At 57.7% G+C, this 22,631-nt stretch overlaps 1 protein-coding gene across 2 annotated transcripts; it reads left to right on the top strand.

Moving 5' to 3' along the window:
- The first annotated feature begins 1,240 nt into the window (after positions 1–1,240).
- TGM2 (transglutaminase 2) lies at positions 1,241–16,335 on the top strand. Of its 2 annotated transcripts, none has more exons than XM_054845487.1 (13): positions 1,241–1,834; positions 4,205–4,384; positions 6,793–7,035; positions 8,103–8,221; positions 9,122–9,250; positions 9,531–9,711; positions 10,742–10,877; positions 11,006–11,109; positions 11,244–11,483; positions 11,653–11,925; positions 14,558–14,718; positions 14,967–15,103; positions 15,417–16,335. In XM_054845487.1, exons 1-13 carry the CDS (start codon positions 1,825–1,827, stop codon positions 15,571–15,573), a joined length of 2,070 nt encoding a protein of 689 aa, XP_054701462.1. In that variant the 5' UTR covers positions 1,241–1,824; the 3' UTR covers positions 15,574–16,335. The 2 variants fall into 2 exon arrangements, with proteins under 2 accessions (XP_054701462.1, XP_054701461.1); XM_054845486.1 differs by having other exon boundaries at positions 1,270–1,864; positions 4,162–4,384.
- Positions 16,336–22,631: the final 6,296 nt, after the last annotated feature.

Genomic DNA, 22,631 nt, shown 5'->3' with positions numbered 1-22,631 from the left:
AGACCTCACCGTGACACTGTCTGTACCAAAAAGCCCTTGTGCAGCTGGAAAAGGTTGCACATCTCGCTGCAAACCCTCCCAGCGCAGCAGCATACCTGAGCAGAAAGCATCGCCCGCGGCTAGGGGTCCCTCGCCAGGACCACCCCAAGCGCTGGGGGAGCGGATCCAGCTGCACAGCTGGGACAGGGTGCACTGGGACATGGGGAGAGCCCAGGACAGCAGGGCTTTACCAGGGCACAGCCCATGCGTGGGGAGACCCTGAGGACACCAAGTGACAGACCCCAACCGCTTTCAGGACATTGCCGTCCACAAGAAGGTCCTCAGCACCTGCAGCAGCCCTGGAGCAACGCACCAAACCCCAAGCCCTCTGCCCCTGCTAGGCGATCCCAAGTGTGTTTGGTCATTGTTGGGGTGCGCAGGGAGGGACAGGACAGGACGCACTGCTGGCAGTCCCATGGGGCCAGAGACCCCTGGGCAGGAGAGGGACAGCCAGTGCGTGAGGCAAGGGCTGCCAGGAAAAGGACCAGTCCCTGTGTTGTCCCTAAACCTGGGTTCTTCACCCGGTGTGCGGAGTGCCAATCAGCACACAGAGCCGAGATATTTGTTTTTATTTCTAGTCTGCAGAGTAGGGTGCCAGGAATCTAACACCAGCCAGCACACCCAATGCATCAAGCATTCCTTTTTTATAGTAATAACATGTAGCTGATGGGTGTCGTTAAACCCTCCTATCCATCTTTCACCCGCCCTAATCATACATACACATTTTACTTTATGTTTCAAACATTTGGAGAGGTCCCTTAATTAGCATGCTCATTATTCACAAAAGGGTGTACATTTTGGTATTATAATCAATACAGGTTAGCTGGGGATACACCATTTCTTGATACTATTCCAAGGCTAGATATGTTTTATGTATACTTACAATAAAGAAAGAATACCTTGAAGGGTCCTATTTTTCTAAACTCTTAGCCCGTTGAGAGATCAGAACACTTACTAGAAATCCTTGGTCCATTGAGAGGTCCCATCCTGGTTACTGTGGTTTCAGAACATACTGCCAAGGATACTTGAGGTGGCATATACTTTGTACAGTCTTAACCCCTACATCACCTGCTCCATGCACACCTCCCCATGGCGCTGTGCCCCGGAGCCAAGAACAAGGTTTCCAGCACGTTTTCCCTCAAACAGCAAAGTTTCCAGCACATTTTCCCTTCGGCCACTGCGTCTCTTAGGGATGCATTTACGGGAAGGGGGACTGGCCGCTGCAATCCAGAGCAGCTGTATTCCTTGCCAGAAATGGCCGGGTATGGAGATAAGGCACGGAGGAAGAAAACTTTATAAGGAGAAAACATTCGTCAGGTTTCTGGCACCTCGGTGTAAACTGCACAGCCCCTCTCCTCCCCCCACTTTTTTTTTTTTTTTTTTTTTTTGGTTTGGTTTGGTTTTTCCTCCTCTCAACCTGCGGCGTTTCCAGCCCCTGCCCGGGGGAGGCTCTGAGGGCCGGCAGGGAGGGGGCTGCGCACCGCGGGCAGGGGCCGGCGCTTCTGGGCGGCAGCTGAACCCCCGGCGGCTTTTTTTTTTTTTTTGTGGTTGTTTTAAATAGGTGGGACCGAAACAACTCCGTTTCCTGGAAACTCTGTTTTCCCTTTCTTCCCTCCGCCATCCCGGCCGCGGGGGTGTGCGCGGCGGCGGGCGCGGTATAAATGGAGCAAGCAGCGGGACCGGGTGGGCGGTGCTGACGGGCAGCTCCACCAGGACCAGGACCAGCACCAGGACCAGCACCAGGACCAGCACCAGGACCAGCACCAGCACCCGGTGCAGGGCACCATGGCTGATGGTAAGACCGCAAGACGATCCCCTTCCGCCGGTGCCCGCGGTTTCTGGCCCGCGAGGAGCGCTGACCGGCCGGAGCCTCCCCCCCGGCACCTCCGCGGGGGCGCCCGGGAGCGAAGCGCTCCCTCAACCGGGACTCAGTGGCACCTTCGGTCATTGCGAGCTGGTGCAAGAGTCAGCTTGCTGAACTCTCACCTGAAGCAAAGGGCGATAGGGAGCGGGAAAGACTAAACCAGGAGTAAGCGACGATGAGAAAAGTGCAGTTTTGTGCAGGGTCAGCTCCCTTTCCTCCCTCTGCAGCGACAATGCTCTCTGCTGCCTGGAGCAATGCCAGCATTTATAGAATCAAGTTTGGTGCTATTTAAAGCTTTAAGTGCTCTTAGAGAGGAGTGTTGACAGCTGGACTATGAACATGTGCCTACGTCCCACCCTGGTTTAAGAAGGATTTCTGGAAGCTCAACCAGAAGTATTGCTTCTGGCCTTCAGAAATCCCTCCACGTGGGTGGCTTTTCAGACTTGCATGAGGGAGCAAAGAGAACCCCTATCTCCCACAGAGCTGTCTCCAAAGTCCCAAGAAACAGGACTGTGCAATACTGATGGGCACACAGCCCTCCGGGTGATACAACATCGCTCTGCCCACGGGTGTTCTGGCTCACCGGGCTCTCAGCACTGCAACAGCGACGCCAAGGCGGGTGGGTCCCTGGGGTCGGGCACTGACACAGGTGCTGTCAGCTCCCATCACAAAGCTGAGCCACTACAGCCCAGGCAGCCCTTATGCCTGCACGGTTGTGGCTGGGATCCCACTGTCATCTGTACACCCTGGCGGCACTGCAGCTCCCTCCCCACCCATCTCTTGGCATCAATCATTTTGGGAAGAGACACTTGTGCTTTTAAAAGTCTCCACTTTTTGCTAAATCCACTGAGGACGATAACCCTGGGACAGGGAGGAGCCCCGGTCCTGCTCGCTTAACACGCTTATTTGCAACAAGTTTGGTTCAGTGTCAGCAAGGTTCACACTCACACAGTTTGTGTGCTGTAGCATGGAGCCATGCTTCTGCTTACAAACAGGGAGGTGGCAAGAGAAAGGTCCTTTCTGTGCTCTGTCCCTGCTCCAGGGTCCCGATGGACCGGCTGGAGGGACCATGCCCTTGCTTATGGACAGTCCCAACTGTGAGGGGGACTGGTGATGAGCCTGACTACCTCCCCTGGATGCTCGCTGTGGTATCCCCATGCCCGGAGAGCCAGGAGTGGGGTTTCCATTTAGCTCTGGGAACGGCAAGCTCAGGGTCAGCTATTTCCACCTGGCACTGGCCCGAGGAGGGCTTGATGACCACCACTGCTGGCATGTAAGCGCTGGGAAGGGCACAGCCAGGGAGAGCTGCAGCACAAGGACAGCAAGCTGAGCGTCACCCCTTGCAAGGGGACCCGGTCCCTGACTGGCGCTGAGCTCGCTTTAAGCACTAAACGCTTTTGCTTATTCTGGCAACTCACTTATCTGCCGGCAGAGCATTCAAGGGTCACTGGCCTTGAGCAATGATGAACGATATCACATCGCTCCAGCGCAGCGCCTAGGGCAGTGGGGACGTGGCTGCCAGCTGCTCAGGCACGCAGCCCTGCCTGCATCAGCGGCTGGGAGGCAGAGCGGAGTGCCGGAGGCCAGGGAATCAGACACCCTCTTTGTCACTGAATTTACAGTTGGGCTCTCCAATTTGTAAGCGGAGCGTTAAAGCTGCGTGGAGAGGTGCCCTCGGCCTGGCTGAGGCACAGAACCATCCCTGATGTTGTCTGGGCTCAGCGGTGCTTGTTTGGGGCGGGGGCACGGAGACAGCAAACCCCGGCCGACAGGCCCCACGCCTCCCAGAAAGCGGGGGCGAGCCCTGGGCTTTGCTCCAGCGCTGGGTGCCGTGAGCTGCAGACCTGGCACTGCTCTGGCAGCACACAATGCCCGTCCTCCGTGGTGGTACCATGGAGCGCAGCACCACAGCACAAGAAATATGGCACAGAGCTCGGTCAGGAGAGCAACGCTTTGCTGCGAGCTCGGCTGCCGGCTGGCTGCAGGATCTCTGTCCTTGCCCCAGCAGGCTCGCAGCGCACGGTGACCCCAGCCCGCAGAGCCCTCCAGGAGACATGCTCAGAGCTTGGCATGGCCGCAGCACCCAGGGCTGTGCCCGGCACACCAGGGAGGACAGGGCTGCTTGGGAGGAGGAGGCTGCCAAACCTCAGCACCAAGGTCCAAAAACCCAGGGCTCAGGGTGGGGGTGATAGCAATCCCTTCCAGCCCGAACACAGGGGCTGCGTGTGTGGGGTACGGCTGCGTCCCGGGGCTGGCAGCACACGACAGACGGGAGAGCTGTACCCACTGCTGCCTTTGTAGAACTGGTGCTCGAGTCATGGGACCTGCAGTGCGAGCGCAACGGCCGGGAGCACCGGACGGCGGAGATGGGCTGCCAGCAGCTGGTGGTGCGGCGGGGGCAGCCCTTCACCATCACCCTGCACTTCTCAGGCAGAAGCTACGAGGAGGAGGTGGACAAACTCGCCTTCAATGTCGAGACAGGTGAGTGTCACTGTGTCCTGTGGCACAACCGCGTGCTACGAGGTGAGCTGCCCCTGCCCGGGGGCTCACCCCATGCTCACGTGGGTGCTGCGCTGAGGCACCCTCTCCATCTCACACAGTCCCTGTGCGTGTCCCCCCCATCCGCTCCTGGCAGAGGCTGGTGCTGTGCACAGCTTTTATACCAAGACAGACAGAAAAAGGAGAAACTTGGCTCCATAACAAGAGCTGAAGGGAAGCGATAAAGAAATGAAACGAAAAGCTGCTGCTGCCACCTCCTCCCACAGCTGAGCCAGACTCAGGGCCATGCTGGAGCCACTGGCTCACTGGGAGGTGTCTTGGCTGCAGCAGGGAAACCTGCCCAAGTCTCTTGTCCTTCTGAGAAACATCAGCAAAGCGAATATTTTCAACCAGAGGGTTTCACAGCACTTTTGCTGATGGTCTTTTTACCCAGTCACCCCTGACCCCTGGTTGCTCAGACATCCCCGGAGCAGGATTTGCTCAGGAAACACAAACCCTGGAGAAAGGAAATGTTCCCACTGAGCCTCCCCAGCGCACAGCCCTGCTGCGTGTCCCCCCTCTAAGTGGTACACGGGAGCCAGGCGCAGCATCTGGCAGGTCCCTGTGGCTCTGGGGGCTTCTCCTGCTGCTGCTGTGGCCCTGGCAAGAGCCCGCTGGGAGCAGCAGGGACAGGGACATCGCTCCTGCAGCCAGCTCTGGCCACGGGCAGGAGCTTGGCCCCCACCAGTTCAGAGTAAAGGGAGAGGAAGCTCTTTCTTGGGCAAGAGTTATTTTGGGGCTGCATCATCCTGCTGAGTTAACCAGGCCAGAACTCAAACTCCACATGGGTTCCCTCGCAGTGTAAAACGCTCTTTTTCTTTTCCCCTAAAACCTCTGATCCCACCACGGAGTGACAAAGACAAACTCAGCACCCCCCAGCTTCACCCTAAACCAGCAGCTATCCCATTGCCCCCCCCCCGGTCCCAAGGCAGCCATGGCAGGGGTTCGCCTGCCAGCTGCTCAAACCCGCCGGGTTTTTACGAGGTCAGGCTGCATCCTGGGCAATCCCAGGCTGGTTTTGCAAGCGAGGAGAAGCCCCCCCCAGCACAGCCCCCTGGGGCAAAGGCACAGGCTGGCAGCCGCTGCCGTCTGGCTGGAGCACAGCCCCAGAGCTTGCAGAAAAAGGGACAAAGGTGCTTCAGCTCTCGCAAAGGCAGCCAGCCATGCAGCCAGGGCAGGGGCTCGCAGACCTGGCCCCCCCGGGACAGTGAGGCTGCCAAGGCCACGTACCACCTCCCACGGGAAAGAGGTGAGTGGCTCCGTACAAAAATAGAGCCCGTATTTTTAAAGCAGGTGTGTTTGAAGAGCCCCGCTGAGTCACCTGGGTGGGCTTTGCAAGGCAGGGAGGAGGAGGAGGAGGAGGAGGAGGCAGGCTCCCATGGCTGGCCATCCCCACGGCAGCGCCAGACTGGCAGTTGCCAAAAAGACACAGTTAGCTCAACCCAGCCTCACTGAAAGGCCAGAGAGGAGAAACTCTGTCACTCTCATGAGTTCATGAGTATTTTTGGTGACTCGCCTGGCGCCCTGCCCACGCTGCGGGCGAAGGCTGGCAGGGGACCAGCCCAAGGCTGTGCTCCCAGCAGGGGGGGGGGGAGCGGACCACGGCAGCACCGCTGCACTGGCTGCCAGCCAGCCCTGCACAGTCACCGGCACTGGCATCACCACAGGGCCACGTTCGGCAGGAGCTGGGCATCACTGCTCCCCGGAGGAGCAGTGTTTGGAGCCAGCTCGGCGCAGGTGGCTTGGATGCAGCCACGTGCTTGGAGGGGCCAGCAGAGATCACGCTGTCCTCGGCTCGAGCGCTGCAGCCACTGATGTAATCACTAGTTGTGGGATGTTTGCAGCAACGCCTGAGGCTGTACGCACGTAGTGAGGCTCCTGCTAAGAGCACCCAGGTGATGGGGGCTCTGGGGTTTGCAGCCGTGCTCTACTGGGGCTCCCACACCACGGGCTGTGGCAGGACCGGGCTGCATGGCACAGGGACTTGGCAGCTCCGCTCCGAGCAGAGGCAGGAGTGGGTGCAGCTGAGGGGAGGAGACATGGCACCGGGGCAAGCCCCCCCTGCACTCTACTGGCCCTTGGCACCCACAGGGCAAGTCCCTCTGCCCTACCCCTTCCCAAACAGCAAGAGACACGCCTGAGCTTCCTACAGCTGGGCTGCCCCGTGCCCGCAGTACCCGACAAACCAAACAGCGAACATTCCTGGGTTGCAAGACCCAAGGTCCAGGCAGCCGCCGCAGGGCAGAGGGCATGGGAACACCGCAGGGCAGATCCACTCGGCACAGCCCCCGTAGCATGGGGCTCCCAGGGCCTTGGAGCACCGGGAGAGCTGATGTGCTCCTTCTTGGCAGGGCCCTGTCCCATCGAGACATCGGGAACCAGGTCCCACTTTGCTGTGACCAACTTCCCGGAGGAATCGGGCTGGAGCGCCACGGTGCAGCAGCAGGATGGAGACTCCCTCTGTGTCTCGCTCTGCTCCCCCACCAGTGCCTGCATCGGCCACTACAGCCTGACACTGGAGACCTCCACCGGCTACCAGGGCTCCAGCTACCACATCGGGGACTTTGTTCTGCTCTTTAACGCCTGGCACCCAGGTGAGCCTTTCACCTTCCCAAGACTGGGGCTTTCCAGGTGAGAGGAGCACAAGCCACCCCCAGCTCTGCCGGGCCAGCACACCCCCACAGGTCTCACCCCATTGCAGACCCTGGGTACCCCAAGCCCTGCCCCAAATTCAGGTCTAAGCAGAAACCTCCGCTTTGCTTCCTCCTCCGCATGGTCCCCTCGGCAGGTTGAGGCTGCGAGCAACATCCCCCACCCCAGAACACGTGCAGCCCCTTTTGCCTGCACCCCAAACACCTGACACCCCATCTGGGCCGGCCGGCCACCCCCACCCCACGAAGCCCCACGGCAGCTCACCTCTGTGGTGCTGGTGTGGAGCCCTGGGCACCCCCGGCAGGAGGTCTCAGGTGGGTGGTGGGTGGAGGAAAAGCCCCTTAATTGTTCCTAATTGCTCCCACCAGGACAGGGTTTAACGACCCGGGTCAAAACAACAGCCGGGATTTTAATCTCTCCACATCCTTCCTCTGCCCCACGGAGCAGCCTTGCTCCACCCGGCCAGACCTGGGCTGAAACGGTCCATTTCCTGCATCCTAAAGGCTTGGGGCCAGCTCCGCCGAGATAAGGGGCTTTGGGAAGATTTGCTCACCCAGGGCTGTATGTGTTGGGTTTTTTTGTGAAAACATTTCCAGTAAATAGTGATTTTTCCAGCAGTAACTGCTGTGTGAGCAAAATGGCTTCAGCTGCGATCTCAGCCAGCGTGCCCGGTTCCCACTGCTCGCTTCTCCTATCAGGAAGGTTTCCCCTCCTGGGAAAAGACCCAACTCCATAAAACAAAAGGGAGGAAAAAAGAGACAAATGAGAAAGAATGCAAAAGAAAACCACAAGCTTGCTGAAAATTTCCCATCAGCTCAAATCAAACTGGGGTGAAATTCTTCAGCAGTTTTTTCAGACAGGAGCAGTTCCAGCCCCTCCTGCCTCATTTCCCACCAGATCCGTCCCCGGTCACTGCCCAGCATGTCCCCGGGGAGGGAGGGGGGCGGCTCTGAGCAGGGCCAGGGGGCACGGGGCAGAGCACTGTCCCCATCTCTCGCTCTTCCCGCAGAGGACACGGTCTTCCTCCGAGACGAGGAGGAGCGCCGCGAGTATGTGGTGTCCCAGGAGGGGCTCATCTACCAGGGTGCCCGTGACTACATCACCTCCATCCCCTGGAACTTCGGCCAGGTGAGTGGGGCACAGCTCCCCAGGACCCCTGGGACCCCCAGCCGAGCCCAGACCATGCAGCCCTGGCGTGCAGGGTGCGGGGGCTGATGCCACATGTGTGCCCCCGAACGTGCAGCCCAAACGCAGCCAGCACCTCGGGGAGGATCCAGCCCCGCCACGCAGCCGTGGGACAAACAAACCAAAATCTCATTTCCAAGAGGGGAACGTGCTGACTTCAAAGCGTTGGCAGAGTGAGGGGAGCGTTCCTGCACGGCTCCTGGGGGCCCCAGGGCCACAAACTCCTAATCGGGGCGGCCACGCTGTGCTGGGAGCCGGTGCCTGATAACGTCCTCCCAGGCGCCGTGCCGGCCACACCGATAAGGCAGCGCCCGCACCCCGAGCTGCAGCCCCCCGTGACCGCGCTGGGCCCCAGTGCAGGGGGAGCCCCGGCCACCCTCCCTGAGCTCCGGGCTGTCCCGGAGGGGCTGTGGGGGTGGTGGGAGCAGGGGTGCCCGTGGCCCCCGCAGGATCCATGCCTGGATTTGGGGCAGGGCTGCGACTCACCCAGTGATGGGAAATAGGGGGTTTTCCCCGGAGGTCAGGTCCGTGCCTGACCCCTGTGCAGCAGCATCTGCAGGAAGCAGGATCCGGCCCCCGCACGAGGGTGGGGGCTCACCCTTGGGCTTCACAGGCTGAGCCTCCACCGGCCGCAGTGCCAGCCCCTCGTCACAGTGGCACAAACGGGGGATGTCACTCAGCGGGCACTGGCTCAGGGAGGGGACCCAGCGTATGAGTGACCCCCATGTGCCCGGCAGCCCTGCTGACAGGGCGTCACGGTGAGCCAGGGAGGGAGGACAGGGGCGGGAGAGCCCCCGTACACCATGGGGACCTCACACACCTTTTGTCCCCTCTCTGCACCAGTTCGAGGATGACATCTTGTCCATCTGCCTCAAGCTGCTGGACACAAACCCCAAATTCCTGAGGGACCAGAACCAGGATTGCTCCCGCCGCAACGACCCCGTGTACATCGGCAGGGTGGTGAGCGCCATGGTGAGTCCCGCGGAGCTCCGGCCACCAGCACACCCGGCATGGTGTCCCCAGGGTCCCCAGCACCCCATGTCCCCCAGGATGCAAACATCCCCGCGTTGTCCCCCCAGCTACAGCTTGCAACTATAGCTGTGACAGAGGTGGCATTTGCCATTCCAGGATGGCTAACGGGGGTGACAGCACGTTTGAGCTGGGGGAAGGTGCTTTCCCTCCCTCGCCAGCCTGCTCCTGCCCCTCAGCACCCTGCTGTCCCTCCATCGCGGCCCTTCTTGTTGTGCCACAGGTAAATTGTAACGACGAGGACCGGGGGGTGCTGGCAGGGCGGTGGGACAACTGTTACGAAGATGGGATGAGTCCGATGGCCTGGATTGGCAGCGTGGATATTCTCAAGAGGTGGAAGAAGTTTGGGTGTCAGCCAGTCAAGTACGGCCAGTGCTGGGTCTTCGCTGCCGTGGCGTGTACCGGTGAGAGCAGATGTCTCCCATCTCCCCTTCCCTGCGGGATGGGGTCACCCGTGTGTGTCCCCCATCTCCCACCTTGACCCCCTGCCCTCCACCCTGCGCTGCAGCAGGAGGGAACCACTGGTGCTGGTTATAATCATCCCACAACGATCACTTAGCAGTTAAGCTCTCTGTTATTCTAATTTGTCAGGAAATGGAGGGAAAAAATGATAGAAAAGGGCTCTGGCTTTTCAATTAGTGCCGCCTCCCCAGCCTGGCAGAGAGGGAGGGGCTGGATGCACGGCCCAGGAGAAGGAAAGTGGCTTTAAGGTCAAGTTTGCAATAAAGTCGTTAATCCACTGAGATCAAAATAATTTCACTGCCATCGAGGCAGTTGGGCTGGGGTGAAAGAAAAATTCCAGGCTCGCTTCCGTTGAGAAGCGCACACATGCACTTGCACGCTCGCACAGTTTCGCCTTGAGAAAAACGCTGCACTTGCGGGGCTGCATGAGCGTGAGTGTGCATTTATATATCACAGATATATGAGTTCCTTTTTAGAGGAGAGAAATAGCAGAAAACTAAAGTGGATTTTCTGCGACTCTCAGAAGTTTATAGCCTTCCTTTGAAGCGTTATAACTACCTCACTGTTCCCCAGGGAGCTCTGCTCACAGTAAAAGGCAGCTGTGAGATTAAATAAGAGGTTGCAGCGTGCTGCTGCCCGTGCACTCCCTCAAAAGCACTCGCAGCCTCTTTTGTGCCTTTTTTCTACTGCAATATCAAAACCTGGCAGACTGTCAGTGCCGCGTGCCACCCATCTTGCATGTGGCACGCCAAGTCCCATGACAACTGCAGGAACTGGCTCGTCCTGGGGATCAGTCCCCGGGCACCTCTTTGCGGGGAAGGGGAAGGACAGGAGTTGTGCAAACCCGTGGCTCCGTGCAACAGGAGCTGTGCACACCCAGGGCTGTGCACGCCTGGGACTCCCCAGGGCAGGAGCCGTGCAAAGCCAGGACCCCTGGTGTCCCCCATCTCACCCTCCCCTGCCTCCCTGCAGTCATGCGGTGCCTGGGGGTCCCCAGCCGGGTGGTGACCAACTACAACTCAGCCCACGACACCAATGGCAACCTGGTCATCGACCGCTACCTTAACGAGATAGGGGAGGAGGACCGGCGCTCCAAGGACATGATCTGGTGAGCAGCACGGCGGGACCCCAGCCTGCCCACCCCTGGGGTGGTGTTTGCCCCTTTCCCAGCTCCTCCCCGGAGCCCGGCAGGCGCTGGGGGAGGCTGAGGCCCCTACGTCCTGGCTTCCTTTGCAGGAACTTCCACTGCTGGGTGGAGTCCTGGATGGCCCGTCCAGACCTGGAACCCAGCTACGATGGGTGGCAGGCGCTGGACCCGACACCCCAGGAGAAGAGCGAAGGTACAGCGTGCACTGTGCAGGGACTCCGTGCCACCCTGTGCCCCCGCCACAGCAGGATCTGCCCCTGCCACAACCGTGTCCTGCCCCTGTGGTGGTCAAACCCCGGGTGGTGACGGCAGCTCCGCTCCCTGCAGGGGTTTTCTGCTGCGGGCCGGCCCCCGTCAGAGCCATCAAGGAGGGCGACCTGCAGATGAAGTACGACATCCCCTTCATCTTCGCGGAGGTCAACGCCGACGTGGTGTACTGGGTGGTGCAGCGCGACGGGTCGCAGAAGAAGAGCACCCACTCCTCGGTCGTGGGGAAGAACATCAGCACCAAGAGCGTGGGCAAGGACAGCAGGGAGGACATCACCCACACCTACAAGTACCCGGAGGGTACGGGGCGGCAGCGGGGGCAGAGACGCTACAGGGGGTCGGCTGTTGGGAAACAGAGTGGGGGAATGATTAATTAATGCACCAGGAGGGCTCCAGGGATCAGGGCAAAGCAGCCTAGACCATGCCCTCCCCGTACCCGCTGGGAACCGTGGTTTTCCATGCACCGCAGGGTCTGAAAAGGAGAGAGAAGTGTTTGCGAAGGCAGAGCACGAGCAGAGCTCTCTCAGGGAGGAGGATGAGGGGCTGCACCTCAAGATCAAGCTGTCGGAGGGCGCAAACAATGGCTGTGACTTTGATGTCTTCGCCGTCATCAGCAACAACACAGACGCAGAGCGAGTCTGCAGGCTCATGCTGTGTGCTCGAACCGCCAGCTACAACGGCACCGTCGGGCCCCAGTGCGGCATGAAGGACCTGCTGAACGTCACCCTCGCACCCCAGGCAGGTAAGAGACCTGCTGGCAGCGAGATGAGGATGCTTTGGTGAGGGCTGGGGTCAGGTCAGCAATTTTCCCCATGTTCAGCTGCATCTCGGGGGTCTGCAGTGAGGCCGCAGTGCTGGGGTGGGGGCCAGGGATGGGTCCCCCGGGCAGAGCACTGCCGTGCCTGGCCACATGCTGGGCTGGGGCAGCCCTCACAGCCAGGGGGAGGGAGCCACCACCACCAGGTTTGGGCTCTGCATCGACAGCTTTCCAGAGGGGAAACCCTGGTCGCAGCCGCCACACAACAGCCGAGCAGCACTAAGTGCTGGGCACGTCCCGACGGGGGGTCAGGGCAGGGAGCCGGGACCAGCAGGAAGGGTCAGGACCAACTCACTCAAGACCAACCTTCCTGAAAACACGGTGTGGGCCAAGGGTTTCACTTTCAGCCTTCCCCTCCTTGCTTCTCCAGCCTGGCACGAGAACTGCCGGTGCTGCAGGCATGATGGTATCCCCTCTGCTTGTATCCCCTCTGGCTGTACCACCGCCTCCAGTTTGTCAGGTCAGCATGCTCCAGGCTGGCGTAGGGCAGCAGTCGGAGGTTTCTGTTTAATCCCGTGGAATAATGGCAGCGTTAAAGCACGGCCTGGGCGGCAGGGACAGCCAGCACCCAGAGCTGGTGTGTTTATCCATCCGGCAGCCCCGTGCCACCCGTGCCGCGTCGCAACCGTCTCAGCAGGCGAGGGCTCGCATGAGCTGCAGCTCTGCCACAAGGCTGCTTGGGTGAGCGATGCCTCCTTCAGGGCTTCATCCTTATTTATCTGCCACTGTGGATTTTTAATCTTTGATGAAGCGATAAAGAGCGTCGCTCAGGCAGGGGGCTGGAAACGCATTTAGAGTGGGACAAAAGTTACAGCCGTTGCATCCATCATGCCGAGGGAGCAAGCTGTGCGCATCGCAGGGTTCTCGTCCCAGGGCGCTCTGCTGCACTCGTCTGCATCCCTCTCTTGCTCTTCTGTAGCCTCTGCTTTGCAAGCCGGAGCTGGGCTGGGTTGGCGTCTCCAGCAGGATTTTCCCACAGGCAGGGAGAGCGGGACTGACCCCAGGTCAGCTCCGATAGCACGGTCCCAGGCTGGTCACAGCAGCGCTGAAGCTCTTGGCGTTTCCTCCTTGGGTGGGCGCAACGTCTCGCAGCGTTTTGCCACAGAGCTGTCCTGGCACGGGCCCGCTGAACCTTCGTTTGTTTGTCTGTGTTATGAATTAGCATTACTGCCTGGTAATTAAACAAAAGTTTTGATTTATATCAGTTTTCCGTAGACCCTTTAGGGCTTGGAAAACTTAATACATCTGCTGTCCTGGAACAGCCTAATTTTTAATCTACGCCAAGATCTGCTCTCCTAATGGGGCCCGTAACAAATGCAGCAGTCAGCTCTCTGCTATTTGTTGAGCCACATTAAGGGACTAACGAACGTGCCCGCTCTCGCCGACAAAGGGAAGTGGGACGCTGCCTTTACTCACACTTGCAACCCCTCTCGGTGGTGGTGGCACCAGCAGGTACCAGCGCCCGCAGAGCTGCTCTGGAGCCTCCCCGGACGGGGACAGCGGGGGCCGCGCATTGCCCAGCCCGCTGAAGGAGCCCCGCTGGCCCATCCAGCATCATTTTCTCTGAGGCTTTAATTACGAGCCCCTGAAGCTTCTTTCCCCCCCAGCTCCTGCCTGGGAATATAGACCTTGGGACTCCCCAAATTTCAGCCTTTAGGGAACCCCTGCACTCCATGCCGGCGCAGGGAGCCCAGCCGGAGCAGCGCTGAGCCCGTCCCTCTCCCCTCAGCCGATGCTCCAGCACTTCATGTCCGGCCCCAGGCTTCGGTTCCAGCGGTCACGGCCTCTCCAGGGTCCTTCCCCAGGGCGGCTCTGCAGCTGGTTGCCTTCAGCCTCCTTCCCCCCTCGCACAAGACAGCCCAGTCCCCAAAGGGCTTTGGGATAAACAGTGCGCAGAGCTGAGCGAGGGCGGCTGCCAGGGAGCCGGGCTGTCTCGTGCCGCCAGCACTGGCTGTAAGAGTTGGCGAAGCCCCTCTGGAGCCCCAGTGCAGGCGCATCCCCGGGGTCCTGCCCTGGCACGTGGCTCCTTCCCCTCCCCAGAACGTCACTTCTGGCACCTGGTGTCGGAGCCCTGGCCAGGCTGCAAGGTCCCTCCCCGCCGCCCCGAGCCGGGCGCTCGCAGCCCTGCGTCCCTGCACAGGCGGGAGCCAGCACTGGCACCCAGCACCCCGGAGCACCCTGAGGACCCAGCTGGGCACATGGCGACTGGCTGCAGTTGTCTGTGGCTCGTTTGGGAAATACTGGAGACCTAAGGGTCAACGACAGCTAAATATAACCAGTTTTCTCGGGGAGCAGTTAGGCAAGACACCCCCCAGCACAGGCTTGCTCACGGGTGCTCGAGCCGGCAGCTCATGGTGCCTGCCCTCCCTGCAGTGCCCCTTCCTCAGAGGGGTTTGTCCAGTGCCGGGGCACCCCAGCTCCCCCAAGACTTTCCCACCCTTGCAAGGTGCCTGGAGAAGCTCCTGGGGAGCCCAGACCAGACGGGTGCCAGCACGGGGCCATGGGCGCTGGGTTGGGGAGCGGCTGAGCCCTGACCCCACTCTGCTTCCCCTTCCAGAGAAGAGAGTGCCCCTGCGTGTCCTGTACGAGAAATATGGGGAGAGCCTGACCCAGGACAACCTCATCAAGGTGGTGGCTCTCTTGACTGAGTACCAGACTGGCAACATCATCGTGGCTGTCAGGGATGTCTACATCCAGAATCCAGAGATCAAGATCAGGGTAAGGGCTCAGCTGCTCTGTCCCAGACAGGTTTTGGGGGGACATCTCCTATTCACAGGGGGTTGCTGCAATCACCTTGGTGGGGGTCTGTCTCAGAGACGTGAGCCTTGGGGCTGGGGCAGCCCCACCACGGTGGGGCTTGGGCAGCATCCCTGAGGACCTGCCTCCCCAGGGACCTGCCTTGGCAGGGGGAGCACCGTGGCCCCCAGGCACGGCGGTGCTGGGGGTCCGACTCCGCCTGCTTACAGATTTTAGGAGAGCCGATGCAGAAGCGGAAGCTGGTGGCAGAGATCAGCCTGGTGAACCCCCTCACAGTCCCCCTGAGCAACTGCGTGTTCGTGGTGGAGGGTGCTGGCCTCACTGACGGGCAGCAGATCAAGGAGCTGTAAGAGCTTTTCCTCCCTTCACTTGTCTGGGCCGTTGGGAATGGGGTGAGGGTGAATTTTTGTGCCTGGAGCCCCCCAGGGAGGGCAGCCCCATGGCCTGGCTCTGCTATGGGCATGGGGAGCTGGGGCTGCACTGGTCCCTGCGGGGCACGGGGGCTCGGAGCATCTCTGCCCCATGCCTTGCTGGGGAGGGGGATTCAGCCTCGCCACAGGGGGGTCCCTGTACTGCCCTGTGGCACTGCGGGCACGGGGAGGGTGACAGGTCGCCGGGAGGGAGAGGGGCTGCCCCGCTGACCCCCTGCCTTCCCCCAGCGAGGAGCCCGTGGAGCCGCAGGCAGAGGCCAAGTTCAGGCTGGATTTCGTGCCGCACCAGGCAGGGCTGCACAAGCTGATGGTGGACTTCGAGAGCGACAAGCTGACAGGGGTGAAGGGCTACCGCAACGTCATCATCGCACCCCAGCCCAAGTGAGCGGCCACAGCAGCACCCCCCGCCCCCCGCCCCTGCCTCCCCTCCTGCTTGGGGGCTTCCTGGCCCTCCACTCGCTTTAGCCCAAGACGGTCCCAGCAGCACATGGAAGGACGACTGCCAAAGCCCAGCCCGACCCTGACGTGGCAGCCGCGGTGCTGCGCTCCTCTCCGGGAGCGCTCGGTGCTGCAGGGAGAGAAGCGATGGGAGCGGGGACAGGAGAGAGGGGCCAGGGGTGTTTGGGGGCTCCCTGTGCAGCCACTTGTTTCACCACCTTTCCCTCACCCCACGGGGTGGAAACGTCCCCGTCCTGCCTGTCACCCTGCCTGGGCGCAGCAGAGCCCCCCAGAGCCCCCCCAGCCCAGCGGAGCCGGGCAGTGGGCAGCCCCCTCCTCTTTCTGCAGTGCTGACAGCCCCGGGCTGCAGAGCAGATTTCACAAACCAAACAGAACCACCACCTCCTCCAGCACTGACTGCACCTCAGCCTGCTCACACGTGCCATTACAATTCTCTGAATGCAATACGGTAGATAAAAGATTGTATACTGTGAGCACAAAGCTGTTTATATGCCATATGTATAACAAATCTATTTATAGCCATATAAATACATACTACATATAACCTTAATGCATAGGTAAACCAAGGTATTCGCTTTAATAACCGTTCCTGCTGCTGCAAACACTGTGTGGTGAGGGACAGAATGTTACCTTGACATGAACTAACTATGCAAGCACTGAATAAAAACCTCTATTTTTCACTTTTAAAGCCAGACCTGACTTCTCTTGAGCATCCTCTCCAAGGATGGGTTGTAGCCAGAAAGAGCCAGCGCGGGGCCCCACAGTGACCCCCACGGCTCTCCTGGTCCCACAGCACGATTCGGCAGCGCCCACGGCACAGGGTAAAACGGTGCTCAGCCTCCCAGGGAGTGCAGCGGCCCCTGAAGCTAATGCAGACGCCGTGCATTCCTGGTGCATTTCTCCCATAGCAGGAACAGCCCAGCGCCGTGACAGGAGAGAAGATCCGTACAGGAAATTAAACGAACAGACTTTGCCAGCGGCAGCTCCCAGTGTGGCCGGAGAAAGCGTGGGCCAGCTGCCGAAGCACGGCTGTGGGGGGGCACGAGAAACCCAGCCTGGGGGCGAGGGGAAAGGGGTGGCTGAGCACAGGGATGCAGGAGGAGCACAGGGATGCAGGAGGAGAACAGGGATTTGTCTCAAGCCTGGAACAGGGGTCAAGGCACCGCTTCCCACACCAGAACACAACCCTCCCGCTTTTTCCCCACAAACATCGTGGGAACCTCCCTGCCCCTGTTAAACAAACACCAGAAAAACCACGACAGAACTGGTGGTCACCCGCTGCAGCCAAGTTTTCCCACATCCACAGCAGCCCCAGGCAGAGGGGACGTGCCTGGCCCAGCCTCCGACCATCCGAGCTGGGGGACAGTCTGTAGCACAGGGTGACCCCGCTCAGTGAGCCTGTGCCCGGCTGGTCCCAAATTCACCCCGACACCACCAGCAGCTGCCAGGCGCTCCTGTCCCGGGAGATCCGGGGTGGATGGGGAGCCAGGAGCATTTCCTACCCAGGACAACCTGTCCTCCAGCTTCATTTTCTGTTTAAGATCAGATAAAATCTCCATGTGCAGTGTTCCAGACGCAGCTGCTCGCCTCTCCCAAGCCTGGCAGGGGGTCGCAGCCAGACATCCCAGCGCCCTGGCTCTGCTCACCCCAAGGGAGGACCGGCAGGCGCTGCCCGTGCTCCATCCCGGCCTGGGGACAAGCAGCAGCCTCGGCTTCTGCTCCAGGCGGGGGGCTGGGGTGGGCACTGCCAGGCTCCGGCTTCATGCACAGCAGCAGGTTATTTGGCCACCAAGATCTTTCAAGACAACCCTCCAGGACGGCCACGTGATCCTTCTCCCTTTACCTCGTGGGGGTTTAATCACCACATCTCTCCATCCTGCTTTTCTCAAATTCAACCAGAAAACGCAGCTGGGAGCACCCCACCGCGGGGCTGGGGGGGGCTGCTGGTGGTGCCGCTCACTGGGGCAGGTGGGGAGGAAGGGTCCATCCCCGGGGGGGCTGAGGAGCTGCCACGAGCAGCTCTCCCGAGGGACAGAAACCGGGAGAGCTCACCCTGCGGGTGGGAATCGGACAGGGGCTCCAGGAGAGATGGGGACGGAGATTCTCTCCTCTTGCAGCCGGGGGGGGGGGGGGTGAGCGGTGGGGATCGCACCGGCCCCCAGCTCTGGCAGCACCAGCCCCCGAGACACAGGTCCCAAGCGCACAGACGGCCCCAAAGGAGCAGCGGTGCCTGAAGGAGTTAACAGCACGAACCCAGCGCTGCCTTCCCTTGTCAGGAACATTCCTCAGAGCCAGCGATGATGCACAGCCTTACTTTAGAGAGCATTTGTTACACAGAGGTCTGCTGAGCCAGGCTTCAAGCTGCTCGATGCCTGGTTTAAAAATAACCAGCAGCTCCTCTGGTTCGAAGCTGGGTCCTGATAAAATAAACATTAGCACAGCTATTTCTGAAGGTCACTCCCATCCATCTGAAGCTCGGCAGAGCAAGGCTGCTTTGACGAGAAACGAGCTCGTAAGATACTCCAAATGGTGTATTTATGGTTTGGCTCTCTTTGGGGCTGGTTTCTCCCCCATTATCCAGCAACCACCCCCCCTTCCAGAGTGTTTGCAGAACTTAACGAATTACTTAAGGCACCTCCATCAAGCCCAACAGTGTTTGCCCCACACACCTTCTTAGCTGTCCTTCAAGGACTGTGGCAACAGTGTGACCGGTCCCACAGCCACCACAGTGCCATTCCTGGGGAAGAACGGGCACCGTCGGCTGCCATAGCCTGGGTGCAGCTTCCCTGCGCACATCCCTGGATCCCTGAATGCTGTACTGTGCCTCATCCATGCGACTTTTTGGCACTCTTGCCGTGCAAGCAATAAATTATAAATTAAATATTTACAGCATCCATTGCATGGGAGAATTTGTAATTCAGCATTAGCCCAAGTGCCAAAGCAATGTGAGACTATTTACGTTTAGAGGAGAGGTTATTAATACATCTCAGCTCACCAGAGATGCTGACTTGCCAAGAAACGACTGTAAACTCATTTTAGACTTGAGGACCTTTAACTTACCTTCATTGATGGATTGAGACTAGAACAAACTACCATAAATCAGAGCACGCACAAGTACAATTCCGTGGGATTTTCAAATCCCACCGCCTCTCCAAAGCTCTCCCTTCTCCTCCACAAACACAGATGCATTTTTACACTCACCCAACAGGACACCTGAGGCACCAGCAAGCAGCAAGACAAGAAACCCACATAATAAACCCCAGATGGCAAGAGCTGCTTTTGGCTTGGCCGTCAAGTAGAGTTACAACTCAAACAGCCTTTCTGTGCCTGCCTGAACCCGTTACACAGCTCCCAGGAGAGAACAGCCCACACGCCCAGCCCTGTGGTTTCGGTCTTGACTCCTCCACCCCGCAGGGCAGGTCCCCGTCCTGCCCGGGCTGGACTCACACAGACAAACCAGTAAGGGGACTGGTGAGAGCCAGCCAGGCGCAGATGTGCTTTCGGTCAGCTGCTTGTGTCTTCCCAGAAAGAAAAGACAAGACCCTAAATCTGCTTATGATTTATTATTAGTTCTCACACTGATTCATTTCAGCAGCAGCACAACACTGGACCGCAGCGACCCAGCCAGACTACGATACCACACTGAGTCCCCGAGCAGAGGAAAACTCTGAGAAAGTAACATGTATTTGCAACCACTTTTAAGGGTCCAGGATCGATGGGGCTGCAAAATGCCTGCTCCTCAGGCTGCTGCGTGCTCTGCGGGTATTTCTGTGCCCAAAGCGATCGTTTGCCTTAAGCGAACATCTCCCTCTCTGGAACCCACGCTGGCTGGTCCCACGGAACCTCCCTGTCCGCTCCCCGGCTGGCTTCCTACCTGCTCGGGGATGGAAGAGAAGTGGCCCCAGCAGCTTCTGCCACTGCAGGTGCCACATGTGGGGAGGGGTATCTGCAGCACTTCACCGGCAGATTCCTCCACGAAGCCCAGAACAGCCACAGCAACACAGCCAAGGGGAAGGTTGGGGAGATTTGGGGTTTTCCCCGCTGCTGCCAGGTGTGTGGCCAATCAAAACCAAAGAAAAGACCTATCTGAAGCTACTCAATCTCCCAAGACAAATATTAAGCTTCCCTCACCCCAGAGCACCACAAAAACTGTAAAGACACACAGTTTTAGGTGAAGTTTTAGGTGTTTCATAGTTATCTCTGTGCCAGAAAATACATGAAGCAGATGCAGGGAGAAAATAGCTGGGTGTCCTATTTTAATACACACTTTAGCCTCCATTCCCTGGACAGCAAACAAAATATCTCAAAACCGATATTTGATGACTGCAGCAGAGTAGATGATTGTCATCTGCTGTGGCAATTAGTGGCAGATGTCCCGTCATCTCACTGGAACGGCCACTTCATTGATTCACACGGCAGAAGCCGGGCAGTTAATAACAAGAACGAGGGGATGCCAAGCACAGGATGCAGGGCATATTCCCCACGCTGCCCCTGTCCCCCTGGGTGAAGCCTGCCTCCACGCCTCGCATCACACCCCTCGCGTCGCTGTGCTGCCTACCTGCGCAGGGCGTTTTACAGCCAGGAGCGCTGATCCCTCCATAAGGGCCTCAGATGCTCCTGCATTAAAAGCATCCTGCATTAAAAGCATCCTGCATTAAAAGCATCCTGCATTAAAAGCATCCTGCATTAAAAGCATCCTGCATTAAAAGCATCCTGCATTAAAAGCATCCTGCATTAAAAGCATCCTGCATTAAAAGCATCCTGCATTAAAAGCATCCTGCATTAAAAGCATCCTGCATTCTGGACCATGAAGTTTCATCTGCTCCAGCATATGCGGAGGCTTGGTATGGTGTTAGCCTTTATTGAACTCATTGCTAAATGGTGCCATGTGAAGCCCCTACTGAAAATACAAATAAAGAAACAAATTTTCTACCTACTGTTGCCTTCCAGCTGACTTTTTGCACGATTCCTGCAAGTGGAAAAAGGGGAAGGAAGGAGAAGGGAAAGGCTGCAGCGCCCCTCTAGAAGACACAAAGGTATTTATGTTGCCATTCACACCCATCTCCTTTCAATCCTCTTACCGCGAGGCCTTGCTTTTCACAATACAATCCCTTAAAGCAGCTTATTTGCTTCCTGGACTTGTGAGGGAAGCCCTGAGCTGGACACCTCACCAAGCCTCCCCGCGGGCTCAGCATGGATGCCATTCCCTGCGTGCCCTAGATCCTCTCGCAGCCAGCATAAAGCCATGAGACCCAAGCCTGCAGGTATGTAAACTTGGATTCTTCGTCCAACCCTCCCCATCATCCTTCCCCCCCCCCCCCCCGCCTCCTGCTCTGGGAAACCACCCCTGGTATTTCCTGTACATTGAGACTCTTTACTTGCCATATTTTAACGGGTACATTTTTACCCTTCTGCTTTATAAACCACTGATTCAAGCTTCACTTTCGTTTTACTTGCCTACGGAGACAAGAATTTACTTTCTAAGATGGTACAAAAATAATACTTTCAGTGTTAACGCAAAAGCCTTTATCTTTGCACTGCAGCAATGCTGAACCTCCCAAGGCTTCCAGAGCTTCCCAATTCTTCTGGCTCATTCAAACATCTCCAAAACATGACCAGCCCTATGAAACTTGGTGGGCCTCAACCTTCCAAACCATAGCAAAGCACACACAGGAAAAAGGCAGCTGATGCCGGCGGCACCCCCCCAACAGCGAGTGAAGTTACTGGAGTGTTCCAGTCTCACTTCAGCATCTATGGCGACGTTTCATTCAAATGTTTTACAAAGTCCCTTTTTTTCCAGACAGCACAAGGTACATTTTAAGCTTTTTCTATCTAATCTTAAAGATAAATGTACATAAAGTTGAGAACTGACCAGCCGCTCTGAGGCTATGCTAGCCTTGCTTTTTTATCACCATTATAACCTGTGATCTTACAGACTGAAGTGTTCATTAACTAGGATCGAGGTCTCGCCTTCTACAGACACGTAAGCCAACAGCAGTTTGTTATACAGCAGTACCTGGCGAGTGTGGGAGCACGCCCCAGTGCACTGAAGTAGTTAACTGCATAGAAAGCTGCATAACAGTCAAATATTTTTAGAGCCAGTTGTTTCTGTTCTTAAAAAAAAAAAAATTCTCAAAGGCAAGAAAGGACATCCAGTACCGAGAAGCATTTTATGTCTTTGAAAACCTCCCTAGTTCCTACAAACATGATACAAAGGTGGCTTTTAACTGGAAGGAATCACATCAGACTCCCTCCTACTCACAGAAAGCTGCATATCAAACTTCTGCAAGCCTTTTATGAAAGTAGTACTAAATATAGTCTCTTTAATGGAAGATTTATAAATTGGTATAAAAACGTAAGCAGCTTTACAGACACTCTCCAAGGCATATGAAACAATTACTAAGTTTGCCCACAGAGATCATTGGAGAGTAGTTAATTTGAATGAAGAACCCCATAGCCCCCGAAACCTTCCAAGAGAATTAACACCCCATAAGACAGAAAGAGCCCCCTCCTCTAAAGCAGAAAGGCTCTGACTACGCAGCATCACAAATCCTGCGGGAACAGCAGCTCTTGATGCTTGTACGGGAAAGCCAGTTTCCTGGCTTCCAGGTTTGGCTTTTGTTTCTTTGGATCTTTTTAAGAATAATTATTTACACGTCCTCCATATAACCTAAATTCATTCATGAATTAAGAAGCTAGTCTTCTGCCCCTCAAATCAGAGGTTAGTGCAGGGGAGCATATTTTATTTTTGTTCGTTGCAGTAATCACCTGAGAAAGTTGCATATTGATTTGGCTTAGAAGCTGTCAGAAAGCGTGACTGTTAGACTCAAATGATGCTCTGCACCTCCAAACTCTAACGTAAGGACCCTTCAGCAGTCACTGCCTCTGATTTTAGAGGGCAAAAAAAAAAACCAAAGCGAAACACATGGTGTGCCAGAACGACACCTGCACCGGGGCGGGGAGGGGAAAGTAAAACCACTACTA

This window comes from Grus americana, chromosome 17 (assembly GCF_028858705.1).
Source record: "Grus americana isolate bGruAme1 chromosome 17, bGruAme1.mat, whole genome shotgun sequence".
Taxonomy (NCBI): Eukaryota; Metazoa; Chordata; class Aves; order Gruiformes; family Gruidae; genus Grus; species Grus americana.
The sequence above is the reverse complement of the archived record's forward strand: the minus strand, read 5'-3'. Positions and strand labels throughout refer to the sequence as shown.

What these genes read in the sequence shown, in the direction of transcription:
- TGM2 (XM_054845486.1), top strand. Translation starts at nt 1,832, where the DNA reads ATGGTAAGACCGCAAGACGATCCCCTTCCGCCG. An exon ending in CACCCTCGCACCCCAGGCAG is followed by an intron (nt 11,926 to 14,557) that starts GTAAGAGACCTG and finishes TTCCCCTTCCAG; the next exon opens with AGAAGAGAGTGCCCCTGCGT. An exon ending in ATCCAGAGATCAAGATCAGG is followed by an intron (nt 14,719 to 14,966) that starts GTAAGGGCTCAG and finishes GCCTGCTTACAG; the next exon opens with ATTTTAGGAGAGCCGATGCA.